Source organism: Centruroides vittatus, unplaced genomic scaffold (assembly GCF_030686945.1).
Source record: "Centruroides vittatus isolate TY-2023 unplaced genomic scaffold, ASM3068694v2 contig_1213, whole genome shotgun sequence".
Classification (NCBI taxonomy): Eukaryota; Metazoa; Arthropoda; class Arachnida; order Scorpiones; family Buthidae; genus Centruroides; species Centruroides vittatus.
The window spans coordinates 1,090,084-1,116,556 of NW_027120776.1; the positions used below are offsets into that span (position 1 = coordinate 1,090,084).

General features: G+C 33.0%; 1 protein-coding gene across 1 annotated transcript in view; it reads right to left on the reverse strand.

The window, feature by feature from the left end:
- Positions 1 to 6,875: 6,875 nt before the first annotated feature.
- The window catches only part of Wdr33 (WD repeat domain 33), a 97,201-nt gene continuing 77,603 nt past the window's right edge, over positions 6,876 to 26,473 (reverse strand). The window contains exons 8-16 of the mRNA XM_067283519.1: positions 15,752 to 15,878; positions 15,495 to 15,649; positions 12,480 to 12,558; positions 12,276 to 12,386; positions 12,107 to 12,201; positions 11,940 to 12,014; positions 9,841 to 10,038; positions 8,785 to 8,958; positions 6,876 to 8,685 (exon numbers count right to left, since the gene is read on the reverse strand). Of these exons, the coding sequence (XP_067139620.1) occupies positions 7,919 to 8,685; positions 8,785 to 8,958; positions 9,841 to 10,038; positions 11,940 to 12,014; positions 12,107 to 12,201; positions 12,276 to 12,386; positions 12,480 to 12,558; positions 15,495 to 15,649; positions 15,752 to 15,878 (1,781 nt within the window). The 3' untranslated portion in view covers positions 6,876 to 7,918. The remainder of the gene's footprint in view (positions 8,686 to 8,784; positions 8,959 to 9,840; positions 10,039 to 11,939; positions 12,015 to 12,106; positions 12,202 to 12,275; positions 12,387 to 12,479; positions 12,559 to 15,494; positions 15,650 to 15,751; positions 15,879 to 26,473) is intronic.

Below are 26,473 nucleotides of genomic sequence, written 5' to 3' on the forward strand. Positions count from 1 at the left end.
TCTTAATAATCAAAATTATGGTCCGATAAACCCAGGATTATAATTTAATTAATTAATAATTTAGTGTATTGTATAATACGCATCCATTTATTGTTTAATGACTAATTTAGCAACAAAGTTTCATTGATTTTTTTGACATTAACACAGTGTAAGATCCTTAATGAAGGCATAATTTCTTCAATTAACATTATTACATAGAAATCAGATAACAAATTTGTATATTGAAATTAAGGCCCGGGCTCCACATTACCCAAAAATACTACAGAAATTGAAAATGGCGCATCTTTCAATATTTCCTCAACCTTCGCAATGTGGACAAACCAATACTTAAAAATATTTATTGTTCTTTCCATATTGTTAACGATAACACATCCTTCTTCTATGCCTATCACGGGCTTAAAAAGGCCCAAAAATGGGCGCCCCTGGTTTTAAAATTCAGTTTTAAATACACTTTAATTTTAAAAACTGTACTGAAACACATGCAGAAACTTTACGTCTAAGAAAAACGTTTATTTTTTATAAAGTTTTATAAAAATTCTCGGTCAGGACCGACGAGAGGGATGGAATAATGGGATAAAATTCCACGGGTCCACGATTCCCAGGATCCTGGATATTAGGGTTTTCTCATTTCCCTGTTCTTTACTTGTCCCGGGATTCCGGGATATAATTAATTATTTTTAAGATATAAAAATAAATCTTGAAATCGAATGATATATTATTATTCTTTTTCATCAAAAGATGCGTTGCAGTACTTCTTTTGCTCTCAAGTATTCTCGATTTGTCTACCTCGGCTGCTTTAATAGTGGCATCCAGATTACAGTCCAAATTTCCTCAACCTTAACATAAAATAAGAAAAAAGTGACTTTTTAAGAAATTTGCCGGATTTTCCGGGATAAAATGGATATCCCAGGATATTCCTGGGTTAAAAAAACTGCCGGTATCTCGTTGGAGAAACCTTACTGGATATCATCCCACAATTTGTTTTTCTTTTTTACACGCTTAACAATAACTATTTTTCTGTATTTTGCAAAAAAGTAATATATCCATTTAAAAAACTCAAATTTTTAAATAATTTGTTTACTTGAGGCCTATGCAAATTCCTCCTCTGGACCCAACGACATCTCACGATGCCCGTCCTCGACTGTATCTTAATATATTGTTTGATAAAATCTACTTGGAAGGTACAAAGCCTATAATATAATGCAATATAACTACAGTGTTCTCCTATAAATATGTTTTCAGAATGCGAATTTCGCCTTGTACAAGAACATTATTGTAAACAGCAACAGGAATACAAAAATACAAAAACGATTAATCTAGCAATCAGATTTTAAATCATAAAAATGCAGTAACTAAAAAAAACAACATTTAATGTATTTCTAAACAATCCTTTTAGTGAAATTAATGTATTGTTTCATAGTTTTCTTGCAGGTTTACTAGTTTTTGTTCGCTTGTTTTATCTGTCACAATTGTCATGAGTAAAAGTACCATTTGAGTGTTCATTCACTGTCATGAGTAAAAGTACTGTTTGAGTGTTCATTCATTGTCCAGTAAAAATATTGTTTGAGTGTTCATTCACTGTCATGAGTAAAAGTACTGTTTGAGTGTTCATTCATTGTCCAGTAAAAATATTGTTTGAGTGTTCATTCACTGTCATGAGTAAAAGTACTGTTTGAGTGTTCATTCATTGTCCAGTAAAAATATTGTTTGAGTGTTCATTCACTGTCATGAGTAAAAGTACTGTTTGAGTGTTCATTCATTGTCCAGTAAAAATATTGTTTGAGTGTTCATTCATTGATGGGTTCATGCTGTTTTATATTTGAATATATTGTCTTTAATTAATAGATTAAAACAATATTTAATTATGTACTTAAATTACTAACCTTGTGCTCTAATTGTTTTCACCCACTTTCTCCCCATATCGGGCCACTTGAAAATTCGTGAAGACTTATTCCGTTTTCCAGTAATGAATGGGTGCAAGTTTAATCCGGTTCAAACTTAGACAGTAATTTTTCGTCTAAATTCCTTGTCTTTTTACTTATTATTATTATTATTTTAATCTAAACAGCACTTTCAATTGCTTCCACATCAGACTTTTAATGCCACCTATCGGAAAATTTCATTTAGCGTGCCGGACAGACATATAGAGCATACATGATTGAAACGTTATCCTGAACAAATTTTAACAGAATTATTGCTATTTTAGATAATGCTTATTTTATTTTGAAACGAATTTACTAAGATCCCACATAAAATACCAATATATCTTTTTGGAAATTCATACACACTTCATTAATTTCTAAATTAAAATTTTATGGCGACTGGGATAATGCTCATCAATTAATTAAAATTTATGAAAGATTAATATTTTTGATAAAATTTCACGCAAAAGTCGTATTTTCGGTGAGTATTTCGATGATTTGAACTAAAGTTCCAGGCCAAGACGAATTTCTTTACGTTATGTCGGGGGCCGGGTGCCGCGTCCCCCATTAGTTACGCCATTTCACTAAACAATAAGCTCGTCGCCTATTGAAGTCGCTTTATTTATGATTTAATTGAAATTCAAACAATCATTTTCTTTATAATCATTTAACTTCTTTTTTATTGACATTTAAATGCATTCGGAAGTTTTTAAATTACTATTACGATGTTTTATCTTACTTGTGGTGGCTTCGGGTTCGAATTCCATTCAATCTTTGCAAAATATGGGCATTCTCCTCGACAAACTACGCGAAAACTCATGATATTGTAAGTGCGACAAATCATTGTTTCGGCCGCCATGTTTAAAGTCAGTCTATTTGTACTTTATAGTAAAAATCTTTATAATACTCATTTCTACGGGGAGTTTATGAATGCCCTATATAAAAATTTCTGAGAATGATTACGCTCATTGTGGACAATAGTCATGCTGATGGCCGGATAGCTGAACAATTAGGGTGACAGTCTACAGTTCTGGGGCCTCGGAATCGGATCCGGATGAATCGAAAAACCCCACGAATTTTTAGAAGGTGGTACAGTACGTTTGGAATTGTAAGGCATTGTGGGTCTGGCCGAACCCATAATAGGCCTACTAAAATAAGGCCTTCTTAGTCACCATAGGCGGAGAATTAAAAAGAAAAAGACAATAGCGAGGTTGAGATCGAAGTTTTAAACGCAAAAACGTGTACGTCGGACGTTCAGCGCCGCTTTCGTGTAAGCCCTAGAAGTCTGACAATGGTGTATGGAAAGTCAGTGGAATCATGCTCGACGTTCCAAACGCCATTGTCAAACTTGTAGGCTTACAGGAAAGCGGCGCTGAACGTCCGACGTACAGGTTTTCGCGTTTGAAACTTCGGCCTCAACCTCGCTAATAAGTGTGAATGCCTGTAAGTTTGATTGCATTTTATATTTTGTTTAATTATTTAGCGGTTTATATTTTGTCTAAAGCACAATTAGACCTGATTGACAACGAGAAAACACATCTGAATTATTCGCGTATTAAATTCGATCCCGGATCCCTCGTTTCAAGGTCGTATGGCTAATTAATGAAACCATAAAACTAATTGCTTCTTCCAATTTTATTACAATAATCCTTGTATATTCTATGCTCATTGTTGCCTAACAAATACTAATTATCATGAATTCTTGATGCCCGGTTAAGGCGGTAAACACATCAGCCTGTTGCTCTAGGGGTCCGGATTCGAGTCTGAATGGAATCCTCAGGAAAATTTTATGTACTGGCGATCAGACGGATATATTGGGCCCATGCCTTCCTATCTTGTGCATCTGGCCATCTTTTTGTAATGAAGAAGTTTATTATATTACTTTAAAGTTTAATTGCAATTTTTAATCAGAACTGAAGTAATAATTCTTTGCTGTTAATTTGCCTCTTACAATAAAAACAAACTGAACAAATGTACAAAATATAATTTGAATTAACACCTGATCATTAATATAAGGCGAAACCGTGGCTAATTTATAATTAACTAACTACAGAATTTGTCATAAAGATTATTGTGCTGCCCTCTAGAGTGGATATTAATTAGAAATTGATTTTAAAATCTAGAGTGAATATTAATAATTAGAAATTGATTTTAAAGTTATAGAGTCATCTCTTGATGTTATCTAATTAAACTATCCGAATCCCATTTCCTTCATTTCCAGAAACAATTTACCGAATTAAATTCTAATTATTAATATTCACACAAGATGGCGGCACTGCTTCTATCTCTATACCAGATTTTATTTTGAATTTACTAATCAACTGTAATTTAGCCCAAAATTAGCCTGTTGTTTAAGGTCCAAACAGTTTGTTTATTAAAACAAACTTTTCTACACTTTTTTTGAATAAAACGTTTTAGTTCAAAATAAATCATTTTTAAAATTTTATATAATTTAATGTATTAAATAATAGTCCAGTTTCAGGTCATGAAGATATTAAGTTAAATTAATATGAAAGAATATAGTTATGTCCTTCATGAAATACTGTTAATAATATCAAATATATAAATTCAATTCCATGAAATGAAGGTGTTTTAAGTTCAAACAATAAAAAATATAAAAAAAATACAAGTTCTTATAGAATTTTGTGGGCACCTTATACTTTAATACTGTGTATAAGTTTATGTCTTGGACCTCTGCATTCTCAGCTCTTTGATCTTCATTTTTGACCCTGCCTGGTGGATATTAATTTAAAAAGACTTTTCTGTCTATCATGGTTTGGCAAAGCCCATAATAGATGCAACCAGGTGCCGAGAAACAGCCTGGATATCTAGGAGAAACTGCTTGCTTATAAAAAATTCCTGATGTTGCTACCCATATTTGCTCGGTTACAGAATATGGGATGATAGATTCGGTGAAGAACGGATCAGAGCGGGTTAATTACGTTAGTAAATTAAATCGTAAACAACTAAATCTGTATTTGATGGTTTTGATTCCACCAAATAGGCAATGTTATCTGAAACTTAAACTTTATGTTATGCAAAAAGGCCATACTTGAGACAAAGACAAACAGAATGTTTACAGACTACACTGAAGGTTTAGTCTTGAGTTATTTGCATAGTAATATTGAGAGTATTGTGTGGTATAAACCGATTCAGTGCAACTATTCGTCGGCACTCTCGATACGTTTACACTGCTATAGATGTGATTTGCAAGTAAGCCTCCCGGTCTGATTGTTTTGGTGATATGCCAAATGTTTTAGTTATTTTAAATAAACATTTTAATCGTAATATTACCAATTGGTATCCACTAGGGTTCCTTTTTCTAATAAGTCCATATTTCCGGCGACCAATTACAAATCATGATGCACCATTTCACCAATACATATATTTATTATTCCATTTATTGTTACAGTTTTAATTTTAACTTGTTACCGAAACCACAGCTGGACTTACCAGAAAATGACTTTGGAAAAAGAAAACCTAAAGGATACGCATTGGTAATATTACAATTAAAAAAATTAATGTTACATTTCACACACAAAAGTTATTATTAATAATGCATAATTTTGCTTTGTTATATAATAGCAACTTACCAGGCTTTTTTAAAATTTTATTATAAGCATTTGGGTCATGGAACCATTACAAACAAAATATTGGGTCACGAGTAAAAAGTTTGAGAAGTGCTGCAGTATTGCATACAACTGCAATAATGCAAGCACTTCTCAAATTGCATACAACTCAATACTGCAAATAATATAGTATTGCATACTATATTATTTGCAAAAATTGTATACAAGATCTATATACTGTCTATTCAATACCAGTTGACAAGTTATATGTACAGTACTGCATACAACTTGCAATACCATACATATAACTTTAATGTCATCACAAATTTTTCACTGCACGGTAACTTTTCAGACACTCCAGGTACACTAGTTTACACTGAATAGAATTTGCTAGCAAAATGTGAAGAGCAAAGCAATTTCAATATCATTAGCGACATTGTTTCCGAAAAATATTTGTGCTTAGAAAGTCACCTTGTTAATCCAACATTTGAACGTCTTCATTAGCAAAATCTATTCCCATTACTAGAACTAGAACTGAGATGAATCACCGAGTGAACCCCATAAACACTTTTCCAGCAGACATTTTATTAAGATAAGCCAAAACATTAATTTTTTTAAATAAAACTGCTGGAAAAGTATTTATGGCGTTTGCTTGGCGAATATTCCCAATCAGAATGGCAGATTTATTGACAGAAAGAGAGAGGAAAAATTCAAGATGGCAGCAACAAAGATAGCACGTTCAACCTACGATGTGGAACAATTCTCAACTGAAATTAGTAATGCTCCGTTATTGTTTTTTCTTTTCCCACCTTTATTTTTAATAAATAGATGCAAGACTTGCTGTTATCGGCATCACGAATTCCAAAAAGCTGAAAGTTCCATCTTATAAAATATAGATACTGAAGAGATACTTAAAGGGTGAAGAAACATACGCTGTATAATAAATTTCACTTATGATCGGGCCTTTTTGAACACTGTATAAATCATCTTATTAATAAATTCATTTTATTCTGTTTCCAAAACTCTGTAGATTATACCATGAAAATAAGTCTTAATTCGGGAGTTTGAATAAATATTATTGCATTCGAATGCTTTTGAAGGACGTAACTTCATCTTTAAAGTTTCGGCGAATGAAGTGAATGAAAGAATGGTGTCAAAGAGCATCATTATGATGGTTCTTTATGGGATCTCATCATAGACTGTCGAGATGACGGATCTCCCGATACGTCTCTCTCGTTGTTGCGAGTAGCCATGTATAAAATTGTAACTAAATTTTTATCGTCGACAAATATATTTGTCAGTATTCAAAGTAGTTTCGAGCACTTTAGTGATTTGTATGTTGCTGTATAAGTTGCTTATATCATACAGTATTTTACAAAGCATGTAATGACAAAAACATTTTATTAAACAAACCTATGAATAAAGAAATTAAATCACGAGTACAATTTCGTTAAATTAAAAACCTAGACTGAAACTCAAACTTAAAGTAGTTCGAATGACTTATTTACCTTTGACCTATTTTCAATAGAGATCTATATTTTAGCAATTTTTCAAATTATTATTTTTTATATCACAAAATCTGTATAAAATTCTATACTGTACAATATATGAAATGATTTTATTATACTGATCATTTCAAAAATTACAACATTCTGTACATTAAACTCAATGACTTTTTTTTTTCCTCTTTTTTTATATGTGGGCTTTGCTTACGAGCATGCCGCAAGTAGAAAAATCCAAGATGTATATGACGAAATGGCAGGTCAAATCATGAGAAAATGAATGTCCTTAACAGTTAATAAAGCACGCACACAACTGAAACTGTACATTATCGACCGAAAAAACAAAAACTTCAAACATCTAAAAAATAATATTTATCGATATTTGATGCGAATAAGTTAGCTCTGTTCGGAAAAGTCGTCGCCGCTCAACGTGTGTGTAAGTAAAAAAAAAAACAATTATAGAATAACACAACCTTCATTTTTAGTGTTCAAAAGGAAAGTTTCAAAAATAATTCATTAATTGTTTTACAGTTGTAAACTGCTTGAGAATTGTCATTAACGATAACATTATTTAATGCTCTCGTAATATTTGATTACCGAAAGAGCAAACTTATATTTTAAATCCAATAATAATAATTATTTTCAGTATTAAAGAAATAACTTACTATCCAACTTATTCAGATGCTTCTGCAGAAAATGTATATAGTAAAAGTTTTTTGTTTCTTTTGTGGGATGTTAGGAATGTAGTCACTTCTGAACCTGAGAAGTTTAAATGGTTTATATGAATTTAGGAATTTTAGGTATTTTTAAATACTTGCTTCATGCTTGATTGTATTGTTTGTAAATTTCTTAATTTCTTCTTCTTCATTTTCACTGTGGATTCCTTCATTACTTTAAGATATGTATTGTTCGTTTCTTTTCGATTTCATTCGACATATCCTCCCCTCATTCCTCTTCCGCCTCTCGGAGCTATTCCCCTAAATATTGGTCGGACTCGCATCATCCCTCGCTGTCCTCTCATTCTTGGGAACGCCTGAAGGAAACCGGGTCCTCCTCTTCCGTGAACGGGAGGAAACGGTTCCATTGGTGGCATATCAGGATCGAGAGGAAATTGTGGGCTATTTCCGGGCCCTTCGTTCCATTGGCGTTTGTGTGCTTGTCCGTATAAATCCACACTTTCACTGGGCAATGGAAGACGGTCGTCGTGATCTATTAGCATATCACTGTCTAATTGTCCACCGTATCTCAAATCACTGTCTCTCGGCATAGGAAGTCCGCGACCTCGAACCCTTCCGCGAAGGCTGCCTCGTGGACTTGAGTGTGGAGGATATCCGGGTTGATGATCACCATAATCCTTATAATAATCACTCTCACTTGGCAAGCTGTCGTGCTCTTTTAACCATAACTGAGGATGATGATTATTCGTCTCACTGTCATTTCTAGGATGTAGCTCGGGATTACCGGGGTCTTCTCTGTAAGATCTCCATTCACCTATCTTTGGATCAAATGGTTTTGCTTTAATTGGAGATCTGGAAAGTTGACGATCATCCAAATCACCAAGTTCACTTTTTTGAAGTGCTGGATTAACAGGTCTAATTCTAATATCCTGTTCATGCATGCTACCAGGAGGTGGTAAGTAGGGTCCTTGTCCTACAGGTGGAGGAGGAAGTTCTTTAGGTGGAAAATGAGGACCTGAAAAAAATAAATATAAATTTTTATCAATAAAATTCATAGAGAAGAACATGAAATTTCAATTCCTGTACATTCTCCTATAAAAATGTAGTATCTTACCTTCATAATAACCTGGCTGTAAAGGTCTCATCATATGTTCTCCAGAAAATCTTGGACTTCTCATCTGGGGATTCATTTGTAAATATGGATCTTGAATAGACTGTTCACGTTGAATTGGTTGTCCTATTGGTGGCATTTCCATAGATGTTGGCTGACTCATAACTGCGTTTTCAGCTAAAAATCAATTGAAAATTACAAAATTGTGAGAACCTGGACTAGGTGAAAAAAAATTAATGAAAATATTAAGAGAAACCATGTCAAGATGATTTTGTCAGCAGCGGTATCTGTCAACTTTCATACCTGAGAGCATTTCTTCTTATGTGTTCTCAGCATCAAAAGAGACACTTTTCTGTGACCTTCTAACCTCTTGTCCATATACTGCAATTCTAATATAACAACTAACAGCCGATTCGGGCAGTTGTAACCAGTTCCTCAACTGGGCTAGTTGGTTCAGTACCTCCCATATCACCTATTCCATTAACAGATATTACCTACTCGACATCCAAGGATATACCTATTTCCGAACTGTTCCTATCACCAAACTTTTCCAAGTGTCCCAAAAACTCTTGTGTTTCAAACATTTACAACAAAACAATCCAAACAATTCTCTAGTCAATAAGCTGCAACTTTATAACCTCAGGTATTTATATCTGCTTGCAATCTAATGTAAACTCTCTCTCTCTTGCATAAAGACTTGCTGTCTAAATCCTATTTTGTCTTGCTAATAATAAAATGCATATCCTTTATCAAATAAACGAGCATTTGTCCAAGTGTTTTACTTCCACCACGCTTTCTCGTAAACTTCCTCCATTCCGAATCTAACAGCCTATACAAGTGACTGCTCGCATGACCTAATACCAACCTAAATAAACAGCCATCGCAGTTTCTGTATCTATCGGAAAAGACACTGGTGTCATTCTGACAAAGGCATCAATGACATGGTGCCGATCCTGCGGTCACAAGTGGTGTGGAAGCAATAGGGGCGCTTCGTTCATTATCACAATATATACATAAATGTATTAAAAGTACAAAACTTTGTATTTTATCAATACTTACATTCTGATTTTGAGCTGTCTTCAGTTGGAGGAGCAAGTAATAAGGGTTGTTTATTTTCCATCCACTGTTGTTGAAATTGCCGTGGAATGGGTTTTGCAAATGGTATTTTCCTTTGAACTTGAGAACGATCTGGTAATAAAACTTCATCATTTCCAAAGTCTAGACCAGGGATAATGGCTGCATCATCTTTCTCGGGTTCTATAAATAAGAATACAATGAAAATTCCACATACACAATAAATTTCTTAAACAGTAATTTTTCTAACATATATATACACACACACACACACACACACACAATAGAATCTCATTTTAACAGATCACTTGGATTGCTGAAAATCATCCATTGTATCATGAACAATGAATATCCCATACATCCTATCTGTTACTCAAAAAAATTTCCAGTTTTTAACCCCCTACGTATAAGAAATATCTGTACTTGAAATTATTCAGTCTCTAGAGATTTCTATTCTTTATTCTACAGTAACACTTATGTTATAAGATATATTATGCCCTATGTGTTTACAACAGAGCTGACAGAAACTGCATATGCTGTAAGCAAAAATGAGGCAAATTCCATATGTTCATTAGCATTCCACTTGACTTCATAAATTGTTTAAAAAACTCGTTTGTTTTGATGCCAATTTTCTGCCTATCAAATACAACAACCACTTGATATTAGTAGCTCGTTCATTTTTGCCAAAAATTGCGAGGAAGATCTTCATAACTTGGAAAGACTTGATGGCCTCACTAAATTTTCACATTACACTTGGACCACATCAGAATGTTCATTAGGTGGCTCCTCCTAAATTGTATCAGCCTGCTGACTCTCTTCATATAATTCTTCAATTGTACACATCCTAGATGTAACGAGTGCATCGTCGAACTTGACATATTCCCAGAAACACACAAATATTAACTAAACATTGAAAAATGCAAAGTTTATGATAGATGGGGCTAGAAAAAAGCTAAAAGCAGGTAAAATTATACTGATTTGGTGAGACCCGGGAAAAAATCCCTTATTCTGAGAAATCCATTGTTCCACAATTAGGCCAGGAACACACATGCGTAAAATTCGGCGTAAAATCTAGCGTAAAACAGAAAGCGTAAAAATTTTTCTGAAATTTTGGCTGAAACAGAACTGAAAATAGAGTAGAGCATGTCTCTACTTTTTACGGCGTAAAATTTTTACGCCAAAATTCCTCCAATAAAGAGAAGTCTTTTCTGTGACGTCAAAGTAGACACGTGCTTTTTATTCTAACAATAGCAGCAATGAGAGTTAACCCTATAATTGTGACAGTATCGAAAAAACAAAAAATAAATGAAATAGAGGAGTTTATTGAATCCGTTTGACCACTACACTGTCATGTATTAAGACACTGTATTTAAACAACGTTTATGGATGGCTTTAGATGCAAAATTTCAAATAACAGGTAGGTCTAGTAGAATCAGTATATAGGCCTAGTATTTAGATCACACGTTCTTTATTTCAATTCGGAATACAAGTCTATTAATTCAAATTTTCTATATTATAGCAGAGGAAGCGGAGAAAAATGGAAGGTACAAAGGGATAGAATGTTCATATAAGAGGTGAGAGGAAAAAATTAATAAAATTAGCAGTGTTAGTGGCAGTGATGTTTCCTATTCGGCCATAATTTTTACGTAGCCTATGTGTGTTCTGGCATAAAAGCGTAAAACAGAAACTGAACTGAAAGCTGATTTCTGATTCAGTTTTCTGCAAAACAATTTTACGCATGTGTGTTCCTGGCCTTAGTCTGTTAAAACAAGATTCTACTGTAAACTGTAATAAAAACCTTCATTATTTGAATTGCAGTAAAGTCGTGATTATCCAATCTTCAATTATTTGACATATCACACAATTTACACAATCTATCACAATTCTCCAAGTTAAAGAATACAAAACCACATAACAGTCTGGACATTTAAATTTAACAACGAGCATAGAATGGTTAAAGACTGCTTGAAGTTTTGTTTCTCATAACTAAACTATACTAAAAGAAATACCTTAATTAATCAATCTAAATAGTTCTAAAAGCATCCAAAATATTACAAATATAACAATTTATTATCCAAAATTACCTAATGAGCTTAAACTATCCACCAGACCATGTTCTAATCCCATTCCTGGAATTGTAGGAAGTCCACCAGGTTCATCTAAACACAAAAAGGTAGAATAATATATAAAATTTATTTTAAATGAACTGAAAAATGTTCGTAAAATAACAAACATTTTACGTAACGCTTACCGTATTCGGCTGTTTCATCCTGACCTTTCGGCAAAGTGTTTAAGTTATACTTATCTCGCATTTTATCGCCAGGACGATTTCTAGTCCAAAATTTACTAAAAAAAAACAAGTTAACAAAATAATTTAAAATTTTAACCAAATTTAATTTTATATTTAAAAAAATAATTACCTCGTATGATCATTAGAACCAGAACATAATATATGACCCAGAGGATGCCAAGCCAAAGACCAAACGCACGAATCGTGAGCTTGTTCCATTCCTCCGACTTCTTTATCGGCTCTGTCACGAACGAATTAAATAAATTAATGCTTTTGAAAACATTTTTTAAAACGTAAAACATAAAATTCTTTCAAACGAAATTAATTTGCTCACCCTACAACCCAAAACATAATTGAACCATCTGATCCTCCGCTAGCAAATAGACTTTCGTGTACAGGATGCCAACCTAAGCCTAGATTGAAAACATAAATTTAATAATTATAAATAAATTAATATTTATTAAATAGGTAATTTTGAACATGATACCAAGCACAAAGGTTTTTTTTCACTTAATTATCATTTACAACAAATTATCGGATATTAATATAGTCTTCGAATGAATAAACAGTTTAGTATGCCTCCAGTAATTAATCCTATTCTACGTATTTAGTTATTAAATTGTAAACTTCTCTCATTATTGTCTTGTTTAAAATTAATTATGTTAAGCATTAGCCATATTTTGAACTCACATTTCACTTCTGCTCACTTTCTCATACAATAACTACTTTCTTTTCATTATATTGCAGTTGCGTGTGTAATGGCCTCGAGTTTTAAAACATCTATTCAGCTTTCACATTGATAATGACTATAAACAATGAAAAGGAACATCTCTCCTGAAGCAAACAGAAAATGCTTCAGGAGAGACGTAATGTAAGCTCCAGAAAATTGATCCAGCAATACAAGAGTAAAAGGTCGTCGACAAAGAACTATTGTGTTACATTATTTATCCTACAAAATATAGCATGCATTCTTTTGAGATTTAATAATTTACTAGGTGCTGATTTATCTTAACAATCAAGATAAATCAAAAGACATTGAAATCCACAAATTGTTCTTAAAGAGCTGAACGACTGCAAAATCTCCAAATTAACTGGTCATGTATAATCCTTAAATAGATGTTAAGGTTCAAATAGAAGTTAAGGTGAAACTTTTTCTCTTCAACTCCTCCTTCAATTTTAATTATTATTAAATAGTCATTGCAATACTTAATTTGATGAATTTCCTATAATAACTGATTAGACTAGGCAAGTGTTATTTTGGATTAATCGGTTCTTATAGGAAATTCAGTATAATTATTATTAAATAATATTACAGCAGGGATATACTATTGAAGCTTGTCTTGAAGCTTCCTTCAAGACAAGCTTCAATAGTAGCCAAGCTTTAATAGCTTTAATATGCTTCAATAGTAGCCAAGCCAAGCTTTAATATCATATGACTATTCCTATTGTAAAGAACTATTTAACGTCAAAAGAACCTAGTAGAAATATATACAGGATGCTACCATTTTAAGTTACTGTAATTATGTTAATTATTACCTGAGAAGTGTATGTTGTATGCCAATTGATAAAGTAATTGTTCAAGTTTTATCTGCCAATTGCATTCAACTGTCTTTCTATCTACTGCATGTAAGAGGCACTATAAACAAAACTGGTGATTCTGGAATACAGGCATTTTATGTTCTTTAGTCAGCTAACTTGGAATCAATCATAATCGTGCAACAAGAATGTTTGTTTTATATGGTGAATCACTTTAAAATTGATCATGATTTTGATCTTTCAAACTGCAGGGCAGAAAATGTTTTCTCTGTTGCAGAGATGCCATTTTCCATTTTTGTTTACAGTACTTCCTACAGGCAGCAGACAAAAAAGACATTTGTATGGTAGATGAAACTCGGACAATTACTCTATCAATTAGTATACACTAGATACTTCTCGGGCAATAATTAACATAATCACAGTAATTTAGTATATAAACTAAGACATAAAATGAGAAAATACAAAATATACATGAATAATACGGCAATGTAAAATGGCACTAATATTAATATGTCATGACATATTACCAGTCGGATTAAACTCATTTTTGCAAGATAGTAAGCTATTTAGACTATTAAAATTATTAAATATTGAATTTCTTATATTCGTTGGCATTCAAAAGCTGTATACAGTTGAACCTGTCTGTTCTCAAACATGTTTATCTCAAAATTTATTTTTCCCTTGCATTTTCAGCCTAAATTCAATATATTTTCCAAGTTGATCTCAAATTATAGACTGTAGTGTCAATTACAAATTCAAAGCTCAGCAACTATATTTTGATAGCATATGTTGGAGTTGAGAAACATCTCTTGCAATACAGTATATAGTTGAAATTTGAAATTATACTGCTTTTCTCTGAGGATTGTGTCTTATTTGTTGAAGAAAGTCAGGCATTAGAAACTATTGACAAACTATTTCTGTTCAGATATGTCAAAATGTTTTATTTATACCTAATACAGGTCTGTATTGTACTTGCTATTGTATTAATAAATTACCATACCTCCAATCAAACCCATTAACCTATTACTGTTCACTGTGTATATATTGAAACCTGTTTATCTCAAATTTTTTTTCTTGTTTTCGTGAGCTTTGCGATAGATGGGTTCAACTATATCTATATATATAATCGAGACAAGTTGACAATAATAATAATAATAATCAGCGCAGAGCCCAAATGGTTAGGAGTTGAAAGTTGAAACTTGATACACAGTTAGGGTACGTCACAAGAACGCACACTAGGAAGGGATTTTTCGAAATTCCAGCCCAAGGGGGAGAGGGACAGGATTAAGGCTTAACACTTCCATCAACAATGGAAGTGTCAACAATGGAAGTGTTGTGTCAACAATGGAAGTGTTATGTAACAATGGAATTGTTAAGAGAAAGTGACTTGCAAGATGCAGATGCAGTTTTTTCGTTTTTGCGGGAAATCAAACATATTTTTAGAACCATCTAAAAATTCTCTAATTAGTCTGGAAACAGGGGGACCCAATTCTTGCATTCTGTGAAAACAGGTAAGGTAGACTATAACTTAATAATCTTAATCTTCGCTATCGTTACTTTTGTCCGAGCAACGCCGGGCCTACCTGCTAGTGTATATATAAATTTGAAAGTCATATTTTGGTCCTTACTATCCAAAATACCAATAGCCAAAAGCCAAAATAAACTAAATATAATTTAAATTTTTTTGTTTTATTAAGAAACTGAATTCATTTCTGAATAAAATTTGACACGAAAAGACTAATTTTGTTATTATTAAATATAGATTTTTCCAGATTTTCTTGAAAATATTCCATTATTTAAAGACAGAACTTACTGCAAGCTTCTTTTTTATGACCTCGAAATGTTTGAACTTCTTGACTCATATTTCTGATGTCAAATAATTTAAGCAGATGATCTCTTGAAGCCGTTAATAACCAATTTCCATTCTGATTCCATTTGACTTCCATTACTGTACTTTTATGTGCATGTCTATAAAAGTCGAAAAAGTATTTCCAATAAAACTTTTAAAATGGACAAAAAAAAAAAAAAAAACAAATAACTTTAAGCATTTTAAAACTTATTAACACTTACATTGTAGCTAAACTATGACCTGATTTTGGATCCCATAACTTTATAGGCTGTTGACTGTCTTTACTTCCGGATACGATCAATGACTTTTGTGGATGCCAGTCTACACATTTCACGTCAGCACCGTGTCCTACGAAAAATATATATAATCAAATATATATTAAATTATCACTATTATATACAAAATATTCATATTAGCAACTCATCATGTTTACAATTGCCATACAGTTTCAATTAGTATGGCAATTCTAAAACAGGATTTATATGGATGTCTACGATATTTTCCAGAGACTGTAAATGTCTGGATTCCAAAGTTGTTATATTATTTACTTACTCACAGGCTTCATTATGTACTTTTGATATTTAACAGATGCCATTTGGAGTTGAACAAGTGCTGAATAAGGCTTTCTACATGTCGTGTTCTTGTTGTATATGAAAATATGCCAAATTTTGTTTGAATTGATTCCAATCAATTTAGTCTGACAAGGATAGTTGTAAGCTGTTGAAAGTACTTGCATTTTGAATAAAAAAAAACATTTTTAATGTAGCACAGTGAATACTTTACACCAGGGCTGTCCAACCCACAGCCCAGTGCTGTAATAAATACGACCCAGCACTGTAATGATTGCAGCCCAACATAAAATCATAAACTTCCTTAAAGCATTGAGATCTTTACATACTTATTTTTTAATTTTTTGAAATTTGCATGGCATTGTAATACTTTTTATTAAAAAATTATCACAAAACGCCATTAGTATACACTTAGTCTTTAAAAATATATATCTGGCACGTTTTCCTAATAAATCTGCTTAAATTCACTTTGTTAAAAGACAGTTAAGCTATTTCTGCTTTAAGTTAGCTGTTGTAGCTCTAGTGCAGCAAAGTTCACAAGCACTGAAGACAGAAGTTAAGATGGCTGCCACCATAAATTATATGCATATATTGTATTGTACAGTATCTCAAATGAAAAGATTTGGCTACTTTGTGCCAAAATGGGCTACCCTTTTTTTTTACTTTGCCCCACAAAATTCATTTGGCGCACAAGCTACTTTTTGGGCTACAAAAATTTTATTTGGCTACATAAATTAATTCATCATTTGTTCATCAGCCAAGATCAGTAAATCTACTTGTGTCACCTTTACATATAGTTTTATAGTTTGTGTATGGCCTGAGACAATTTTTTTTCTTCAAATGTGACCCAAGGAAGCCAAAAGTTTGGACACCCCTGCTTTGCACGGCAGCTTGAACTATTATTTGTATTCAATAAAAGTAGACAGATCATTTAGAAGACGTTACTATCCAAACCACCCTGTGCCACAATCATGTTTATACAAGAAAAGATGCCAAACTGGACAAAAAGTTACAAATTAGGCTAGTTTCACAACATATCATTTGAACAGGCTTGCTCATTCATACAAGCCATCTTGTGAAGCTTCGGAAGTGGGCCTAGAATTTGTGTAAAAAGAAAAAAAATATATTTTTTCTTTTGTGTAGAAGAAAATAATAATAATTATTATTATAATATTGTAAAAAAACCGTCAAACGAGGAAAAAAAAAAAAAAGGAAATGAAAAATAAATATTTTATGTCCATATAAAAACATATCTGTAGAAATTTCTAAGAAAGTCGAACTACTCAGATTAAAGCAATAGATGAATTTGAGTACTTAGATCAAATATCTTCGATAGGAATCAAATTGTCAGTCTGTATTGACTCATCCCACGATCTAGGTTCCAATCTTGTTACCATTCGTAACGAGGAGGGGGGACCAATTAGAGAGCGGGGGCAAGTCGACATCGACCTATCGGAATGTTCGATCTGGAACCCAAAGAAACTTATAAAAACCATCCAACAAAGGGATGTGACATTTTTGGTTCTTGGAGCTTGGATGCCTAGTTAGTGACTCTCCTACTTTAGTCGTGTGTGCAACAATAGGATGTTAAGAAGGGACCCCACATACTGCGGAAAATGCCAGTCTATCGGACAGTAATCAACCTACAAAGGCAATGGCCAGCGAAGGAATTCCAGTTGGGACCCAGGAGCACACCCTGGGGTCGACGAGTGACCATTAACCCATCTGAGGGTACCCAGGATTGATAGTCTGGGACCGATGGGCATTCCATTGTTGGACTCATACTATTGTAGCAACCAGGATCCCTCCATTTCAAAGTTTTCGTAAGAAACTATTTTGATGTTATTAAATGGGTTTAAAATGGGAAACCTGTCTCTGTGAGTTCTGCTGCACCCACACGACGGTGCTGACCGCGAGGTCGTCTCCAGTGGTGATATTCGAAATATTTAACAAGGGGTTCGCTAGCAGAAAATTTTTCCCTGACAATCACCGACAAACGAAATGGAAGTTTTAGCTAGAAATAAATACAATACCTTTTCTTGCCATATATCTAACAATCAGTGGCGTATTTGGAACGTAACAAGCCCTGGGTGAAGACGAGGTAAAAATAGTATTTTAGTGCTGTCAACCTTTTTTTTTTTTTTTTTTTTTTAGGCAGAGAAATTGTTAACCGAGAAATGGCACTCCTCGTAATAGACTGATGTCATCATCTAAAAATACATTATCCTTTTTCTTTCGCTGTCCATAGTCCGACACGTGTTCCACAGCCATCTTGTATTATCTCGCACACGTGGCATTCTGGGATCTCTCTTATGACTGGATCTACTTTCAAGAACTCTCTTGAATCAATTGTGATTAAACCTCATTTCGGTCGAGATTGAAACGGTCCAGAGAGATCGCACCAAGACATAGTCCCCGACCTTGCTCACAATCTAGATTGAAATGCTCGGTGCAAACGGGGTATAAGGCCCTAGTTTAGTAGTATTACAGAGTATAATATGTATATTTTAATATATTTTTTAAAAAAAACAAACCCACTGAGGAATGTTTCATGTGTTTAACAAGGTTCGGGAAACTGAAAATTTTAACAACGGGTTCGGGCGAACTGGTGCAAACCCGCTGAATATCACCACTGGTCGTCTCAACGTTTTTCACCCCCTTTGGCTAACCTCACAATCTTGTGCAAAAGCAAAACAGATTTATTAAACTTATTTTTATTTTATGACCTTCATTGAGTTGATATTTCAAAAATCAAATATTTTCAAATACTACCAGAAACAGAACAAAAATATGCAAATGCCAAATATAATTTAAATATTAAAAAATTCTACAATCTGCTACATTTCTGTGACCTGCTTTATGAATTATAGTGTGGATAACTTCTGTGGCACATTACAGTTTCATGGGGCCCAGATAAATTTGAATTAGTGGGTCCACACAGTGTTAACTTCATACATTTTTCTTCGGAATAATTTTTTAAAGGGAAATATTTTCTTATAAAAGATTGGTCTGGGCCCCCAGCAACAGAGGTGTGTTATCATACGGGGAATTGGTTTGGGCCCCCAGCAACAGGGGGCCCCAAACCAATTCCCCGTATGATAACACACCTCTAGATAACTTGCAATTTTTTGGGCTATTACTATTGATTAATAAAAAAAAAATACACAAATGACTATTTGGATATATTTTCTGCAAAACAAAAAATAACATATACTCTGCTGCACCAGGAAGACACCTGATGGTATTGCTATCATGTGATCACAACAGACACATCTATTAGTATGTTAGACAATGTCTCTTATTTTTTAAGATCTCTCAAATTTGAAATTCCTTAAAATATTTTTTTCTAAAATGAAAGATTAATCAATATGTACATTTTTTTATATAATGCTATCAATATACTGTACAAAGTCATCATAATTAAAACATCTCTATTCAACGTTGTCTGGATATTTAGCAATTTTGAATTCCTGAAGATGAGTTTTGAAGCTTGAAAGCACTTGAACAAGTTTTCATTTTTTTTTTACAGTTATTATTCAATTAAAAGCAGTATTTTCTTCTTTAAATATAGTACAGTTATACTTTAGAACACTTGTTTATTTGACCGTACGATATAAATTCAAATTTAGAAATTGAATTAATAATAAACTTAACCAGAACGAAATAATTATGCATTAGGGTGCGACTATGCAGACGCGAGCGAGAATATGTGGCGAGAAGAGGCGAGATGTGGTAAATATCAAAACCTGTCAGATATGTGCGAGAACCGGAAATTTGTTCTCGCCAGCGTTATTTCTCGCTTCTCGCTTGTGCATGGTTTTCCTTTGCAAAAACTAAATCGCTCGCAACCTCTCGCTCGCTCTAAATTTGCGTTTGCATAGTCGCACCCTTAGAATGTATCCTGTTTCATGTTTTAAATACCCTTATTTGTGAAAATAGGTTTTGCTAAAGTAACCATCCTGGATTAATTAACTGGGACAGTCCCGGTTTTTGACTCTGTCCCGGCTTGAAAATGTCCCAGTCTTGTCCCGGTTTTGAATAAAATGTCCCAAGTTAAATCGTTTTTATTTATAAGTAAATAGTTCATATTGAAAAATTGTTTTTAAAATTAAAATATATAATTTATAAAAAATTGTTTCAAAGAATTCTCCTTTAACATTTACTATATATATTGATAGAATATTACATCCTAATAAATGTTACTTATGTAGAGATGCAGCTAAGCATAGTGCTGTTACCTAAATCCTATGCTAATAAATTGACCAGGTGTCTCAAATTAGGCAGGACAGTCCTGTTTTTCAATATGCTGTTCTATTACTTAAATTGTTTGAAAAATATCAATATTCATTGCATAAATTGTAATTGTATAAATTCTTTGCATAAATTGTAAAGTTTTAATATTCAGCTTATAGAAATAGTAGCCCAATTGGCAATTTATTGTTCAGTCTGTCACTGCTGTCTGTCAGACAACAGTGAATGTATACTGTGTGTATTCAAGTGAATGATGGTTTTTGCTAATTATCTGAATTAAAAAATATATCTCTTAAATATTTTAATGAGAATAGCAAAATTTTGGCAACCACTAAATTGTTGGTAAGTCAGAAATAGTACACCGAAAATCAATCACACGACTCGTATAACGTCACATTGAAGCACCTGGCCTAATGTCTCGCTTTTTATGTTTTGTGATCTGGTCACTTTAGTTTTTCCCTATTGACATCATCACAACTTTTGGACTGCCTTCTTCAAGCAGACATGATCTTGATGAAATCACATTCTTAATAGACCACTAGACAAGTTTTCCAATAAAATAGGTAATTCAATCTTATTCAGTGGCTAAATGTAGAAATTACTTATTACTTATTTATACAAATTACTTAGACAAACCTTTAAAAAAATAGCAAAAGGATTCCACAACCTCTTAATAAAAACCCACCACACATTCACTCCTTAGAAATGATAAAGACACCATGGATAAACAACTTTTATGTAAAGTCTACTCCATTCCCATCTTGGACACCAGAATTGGCCAAAAGTTATAATACATAGGAGCAACAAAACATTCCTTGAATTCGATTAAAAGAGCGCGAGTCTAGTGAATGAGCATGGTCCTAGTGATTTTTGGTACAGATAACCAGATGCAAGTATCTATTGACAATGCACATATCATACATCATACCAGGAAGAAGACTCATCTTAGGAATTGGGAGAAACTAGATATGTATAAAGTACGTAGAAAAAATACTGGCATCAATTTTAAAGGCAATGACACCCTCCCCAAGGCACGAGTTCATATTTTAAAGTTGTATAAATAAATTTTTCATTTGTAAACAGCCACAGTGAATGTTAATGCATTATTCAATCAGACACTTACTTTACTACATATTACCGTTCCATTTTAGAACATTTGTTAACCTAAAGATGACTGCTCGAAGTAGTCAAATATATTAATTTTTATTAAATTTATTGTTCTTTTGCAGGATTATTTTGGTGATTGAGTGTCTTATATTTATTTATTTAGTAGAAAATTGATCAAGTTGACAAAACTCCTATTTCATAAAACTACATGAATAAAAAATTTAAGAATTATGGAGTGCAGTGCAGAAGAATAAATAGGACTATTCAAAAAGAAGATTGTCGAAGGAACGATAAAAGAGATTTGAATCGGATAATCTTATACATCACTGTTACGACATTAAATAAAGTAATACCTTGGTTTTCATTGACTTCGGTTATCGTCGGTTTCGATTTTTGTCGATTTTTTTCACGAAAAATTTGTCTTGGTTTTCATCAATTGCCTCGGATTTCGTCGGCATGCTCAAGTGACCTCACTGCTAATTTTGCGAAAACAAAGGGCGACCCACGTGTTTTCCGGCGCAGTGTGGCGTTATTTCTCGTCGTGTGAACATTACCCCGCAACGGCCCACTATTGGCCAACGGTTCCATTCCCTGAACACTGGGAGTTTGATCGTGGGTTCACACTTTGCCAGAGTGAGCTGGCCACGTGAAGTTTTCCGGGTTTTCTCCACGTCTGTAACGCCCGAATAGGGGCCAGTTACCCTTAAACGGATTCCCGGAAGGCATTATTCCCCTTGATAAGACCATCATAAATGCATACAACTACTATTACATGACAATTACGTCACACTTTACCATGGGGCGATATAGGCTAGAAGCTCAGGTCCAACTAGCTTCTACAAGACAAGATGTTACTCCATATGTTTAGCCGAACAATTCCATTGCTTTCACCTTAATCCTAATTATCTTTAATCTTAATGCTTTTATCTTTATGCTAATTAGTCTTTTATGTTAATTTCTTATTGCTTTTAGTATTTAACGCTATATTAATTCTCTACAAAAGGTGTTTTTGGTATGTATTTCGGAGTGTCTAGAACAAATTAATTGGATTTACATTGATTCATATGGAAATAATTGCCTCGGTTTTCATCAGTTTTGGATTTCGCTGGTTGTTTTTGGATTGATCATCGACGAAAACCGAGGTATCACTGTATACAGTAGATGCTGAGTTATCCAGCATTCATGGGGATTAGTAAGTTAGATGCCACATAAATACAGTTTTTCGTTGCTTGAGAGTTACTATTAAACATAGGTGTAAATAATACTATACACTATATTATATCATAAATTATGTATTGACTTGATATTAATATTAAAATATAGTAATTAAAAGCATAATAAGACATACTTCATGTAACACGGTTTTATTATAACCAGTGTTGTTCAATTAGTAGTAGTTTTATTTAAATGACCATTAAAAATATTTTGCTAAAACTAGCAATTAAAAATAAAAATATTTAAATCATTTCATTCAACTCTTAGTTCATTCCGATTAGTTTTATTTAAATAGCCACTACATAAAATCTGCTTTGAATACCTTTAATTCAATTGAAAGTATTAAATTTCTACAGAATAATATTATTTGAAATAGTCAGATCAATTTGAGAGGTGAGGCAATAGTTTTAATTGATAAAACTATTTAATTTAAGTCACATTTCTTAAAAAAATCCATTAAATAAATGTATTTTTAAACTGTTATTCAATTAGCAATTTTGAATAATGATTAACTGGACACAGTTCCTGTTGAGGGGAGCGAGGTAGGGAGGATGGTATTTTTTTCCCAAAATTCATATTTTAAATTCCATTATGTACTTGCATTTAGTCAATCATTGGTAGAAAATAAGCTATTCTCGTAGTTCCAGAGCGGGAGAAACTATTTTCCAGACCAATTTATTATGTCATTTGCCAAATCATTATGTTTTGCATTTACTTTGTTTAAAATGATTAAATTTAAATCAAATTCTGATAATTCACAAATAAAAGTGGAATTCTTTCAGCTAATTACGACGTATGTTTCTTTATCTACTTGTAAGTTTTTCTGAGGTAAATTCGTTATATCTGTTTTTCGATTCTCCGAATATTTTTATCCAAAATATTTAGATAAGAAAGGTACCACTGGGTATCTTTGGTAGAAAATAAGCTATTCTCGTAGTTCTTTTATAAGAAAGGTACCACTGGGTACCTTTCTTATAAAAGAAATCATAGTGTGACATTTAAAAAATAAAAAGGTTGGAATCAGATTCGGAGTCAGGATAGCACATTTCAAATTTGCCAGAGCGAGTCGGAGTTGGACTGTTTGTTTACCGATTCTGCCGCTATGACTTTGATTGGGACACAAGGGGTGTACACCTTGACAACACTATCGAAAGCAACATAAATTGTATACAATTCTGTAATCTTTCTGTGAATAGATTCTTAAGAAATAGTTTGATAAAAGGAAATTTACAAGCACAGAAAAATTTGAGAAAATCGGATATTAAACTTTGTAACTGAAAACTCTAACTTAAAGTTGGATTTTTTTTTTATCTGTTAAATTTCAACTTAGCAGGTTTTAATTTATATATCAAATTGGAAACTGCTGTGAGAGTTATAACAGCACTCAAAAACCATAAAATGCAACAAAACTTTTTATTCGCTAATGTTTTCAACTGTATTTTTATTTTATATCTTACATTTGAAAAATAAAATTTAAAAAAAAAAATGGATACGATCAACTGATTTATAAAACGTATGCAATTGGGATTCTTTAAAATACGCATTCTATAAATCCCTATACAGTAATCGCAATACCTTAACTGCGATTTCCGCACTTTTTACTCTTCTGACGGAATAATGATTGCTGAAATAGCCAGTTATGGTATTGTGATTGTTCCGTTGAAATTTGTTCCAGCGCGGATAGTTTAATACTATAAATCCTACAACAGAGGTACTTCCCCATCCCTGACTTAGATCATGGATGGCATTGCCATTTGTTTCAATTTTAGTGATATCTGAGTTTAGTTAGTAAAGCTGATGTGTGCATTTTTGCAATGCACACAAGTTTATTTTTAGATTAATTACCGTATTTTACGGACTATAAGACGCACTTTTTTCTTCGAAAAATTGCCTCCAAAATTCAGGTGCGTCTTATAGTCCGTAGCGTCTTATAGGTATTTTTTTTTAAAAAAAATTGCTTAAAAATTAAGGTGCGTCTTATAGTCTGTAGCGTCTTATAGTCCGTAAAATATGGTAATAAATTGAAATGGTTAAATGAGTAAAAACATAAAGTAAAGAAAAAATGTAGTATCACCAATAACTATGGAATATTGTCAAATGTTAGAAATTTGCAAAAAACTCCATATTTTTACAGCATATAAGATGAAACTTTTGTCCAAAAAAAAGGCCCAAAAAATCACTCTACACCTTATATATGAAGCTACGATCTCCCATAGGTTATTAATTTACCAACGGCCTTCAATACGCTACAAGTAACCTCTATCTAGCCTAATTTCTGAATAAAAATCTTATTGATAAGATAATTTGGTACTAGAAAAGAATCGGTCCCGCTTCAGGCCGATTCTTTTCTTCCAGTTAGTTCTAAATTATTTAAATTATTTAATTAAAATTATAAAAATCTTATTGTTTAATAAAAGACAGCTTTTGTATGTATGCACATTAAATCCTTTAATGGTAAATTTTAATTGTAAACGATCTCATTTAAATCCCTCTTTTTCCCTGATAAGTAAAAGTGTATGTTCTAATTTTAATTTTTTTTTAATCGGAATAGAGTAAAAAAATTTTGGGATCAAGTGCCGAAAGTGTGTTATGACTTAATACACTATTTTTTTCCCATCTAAATATTTTGTGATGAAATGGGATGCATCTTATATGCCATAAAATATGATGGTTTTATTTTCAAAACTAAACAATTTTTCTTCGTATCTTCATGAGTATAATCCATATTACATTTGCACTGTAATTAAAATACGGTTTGTGTCAAAAATTTAACAAAACTATTTGATTGTGGCAATTAATTTTTCTGTCTAAGTAATTACCTGCATAGCCCATTTAAAAAAGTTTGGTCATATATTTGCCAGATGGTAACTCTGTTATATGTACAGTACATTGTCATTCAAACCATTTAACAAATATGTACTACAGGAGTCGAGCCGTATAAGGCCAAAATTGCCACTTGGCAATATTTTTATTAAAATGGCAAAAAAACATAATACTGGGGATAAAAACTAGTCCCCTTATTCCAATATTTAGCATGAAATTGAATCACAAAGTGAGCTTCACGAATAATAGAGAATGTTGAACTCCTGTGCGATGGGAGTCCCATGCACCATACATCTAGAGATGTCATGACATCATGCAGACCAGTTGGCATCGTAGTAACCGATGATGGTTATAGCATAATGTTATATATACTGGAAGACGAGATCGGACCAGAGGTCCGGGTAGCGTAACTGGCAATGCATCTGCACAGTAAGTGGCAGTTGCGGGTTTGAGTCCCGCTTCGAGCTGATTCTTTTCTTCCAGGTATTTTAAATTATTTAATTAAAATTATAATTATTAAATTTATTAAGAGATGGTGCCTAACACCTCCCTCCCTCCAGTATCAAATTGTTTCATAATTTATTAGCATTACAGCCATTATCTAGCCCAATGGCATACAGTATTGGTTGGCTTTTAGTAATATCATGCAGAAAGTTTGCACAGGAAAACAGTACATTATGCTGATAACTGAAGACAGTTTTCTTGCAATGCCACTCAGCATTTCCAGATTGCAGTTTTCTAACGACTGAAAGAAACTTTGGGAAATTTTTGGATGATATTTTTTTCACCAGACTCTCTCTCTCTCTACGTGCCATATCAGAAATCCTGACGTCGGCAAGCACCTGGCACAACTTAATAAGTGGTTAGTAAGGTGCCAAGGTGTATCCTGGGAGAAGTTACAACCAGAGTGGTTCCCCGTTGCCTTCTCTGGTGCACGATGTTAGGCAAAGGGAAATGCCTTCCGGGAGGATTTGTAAA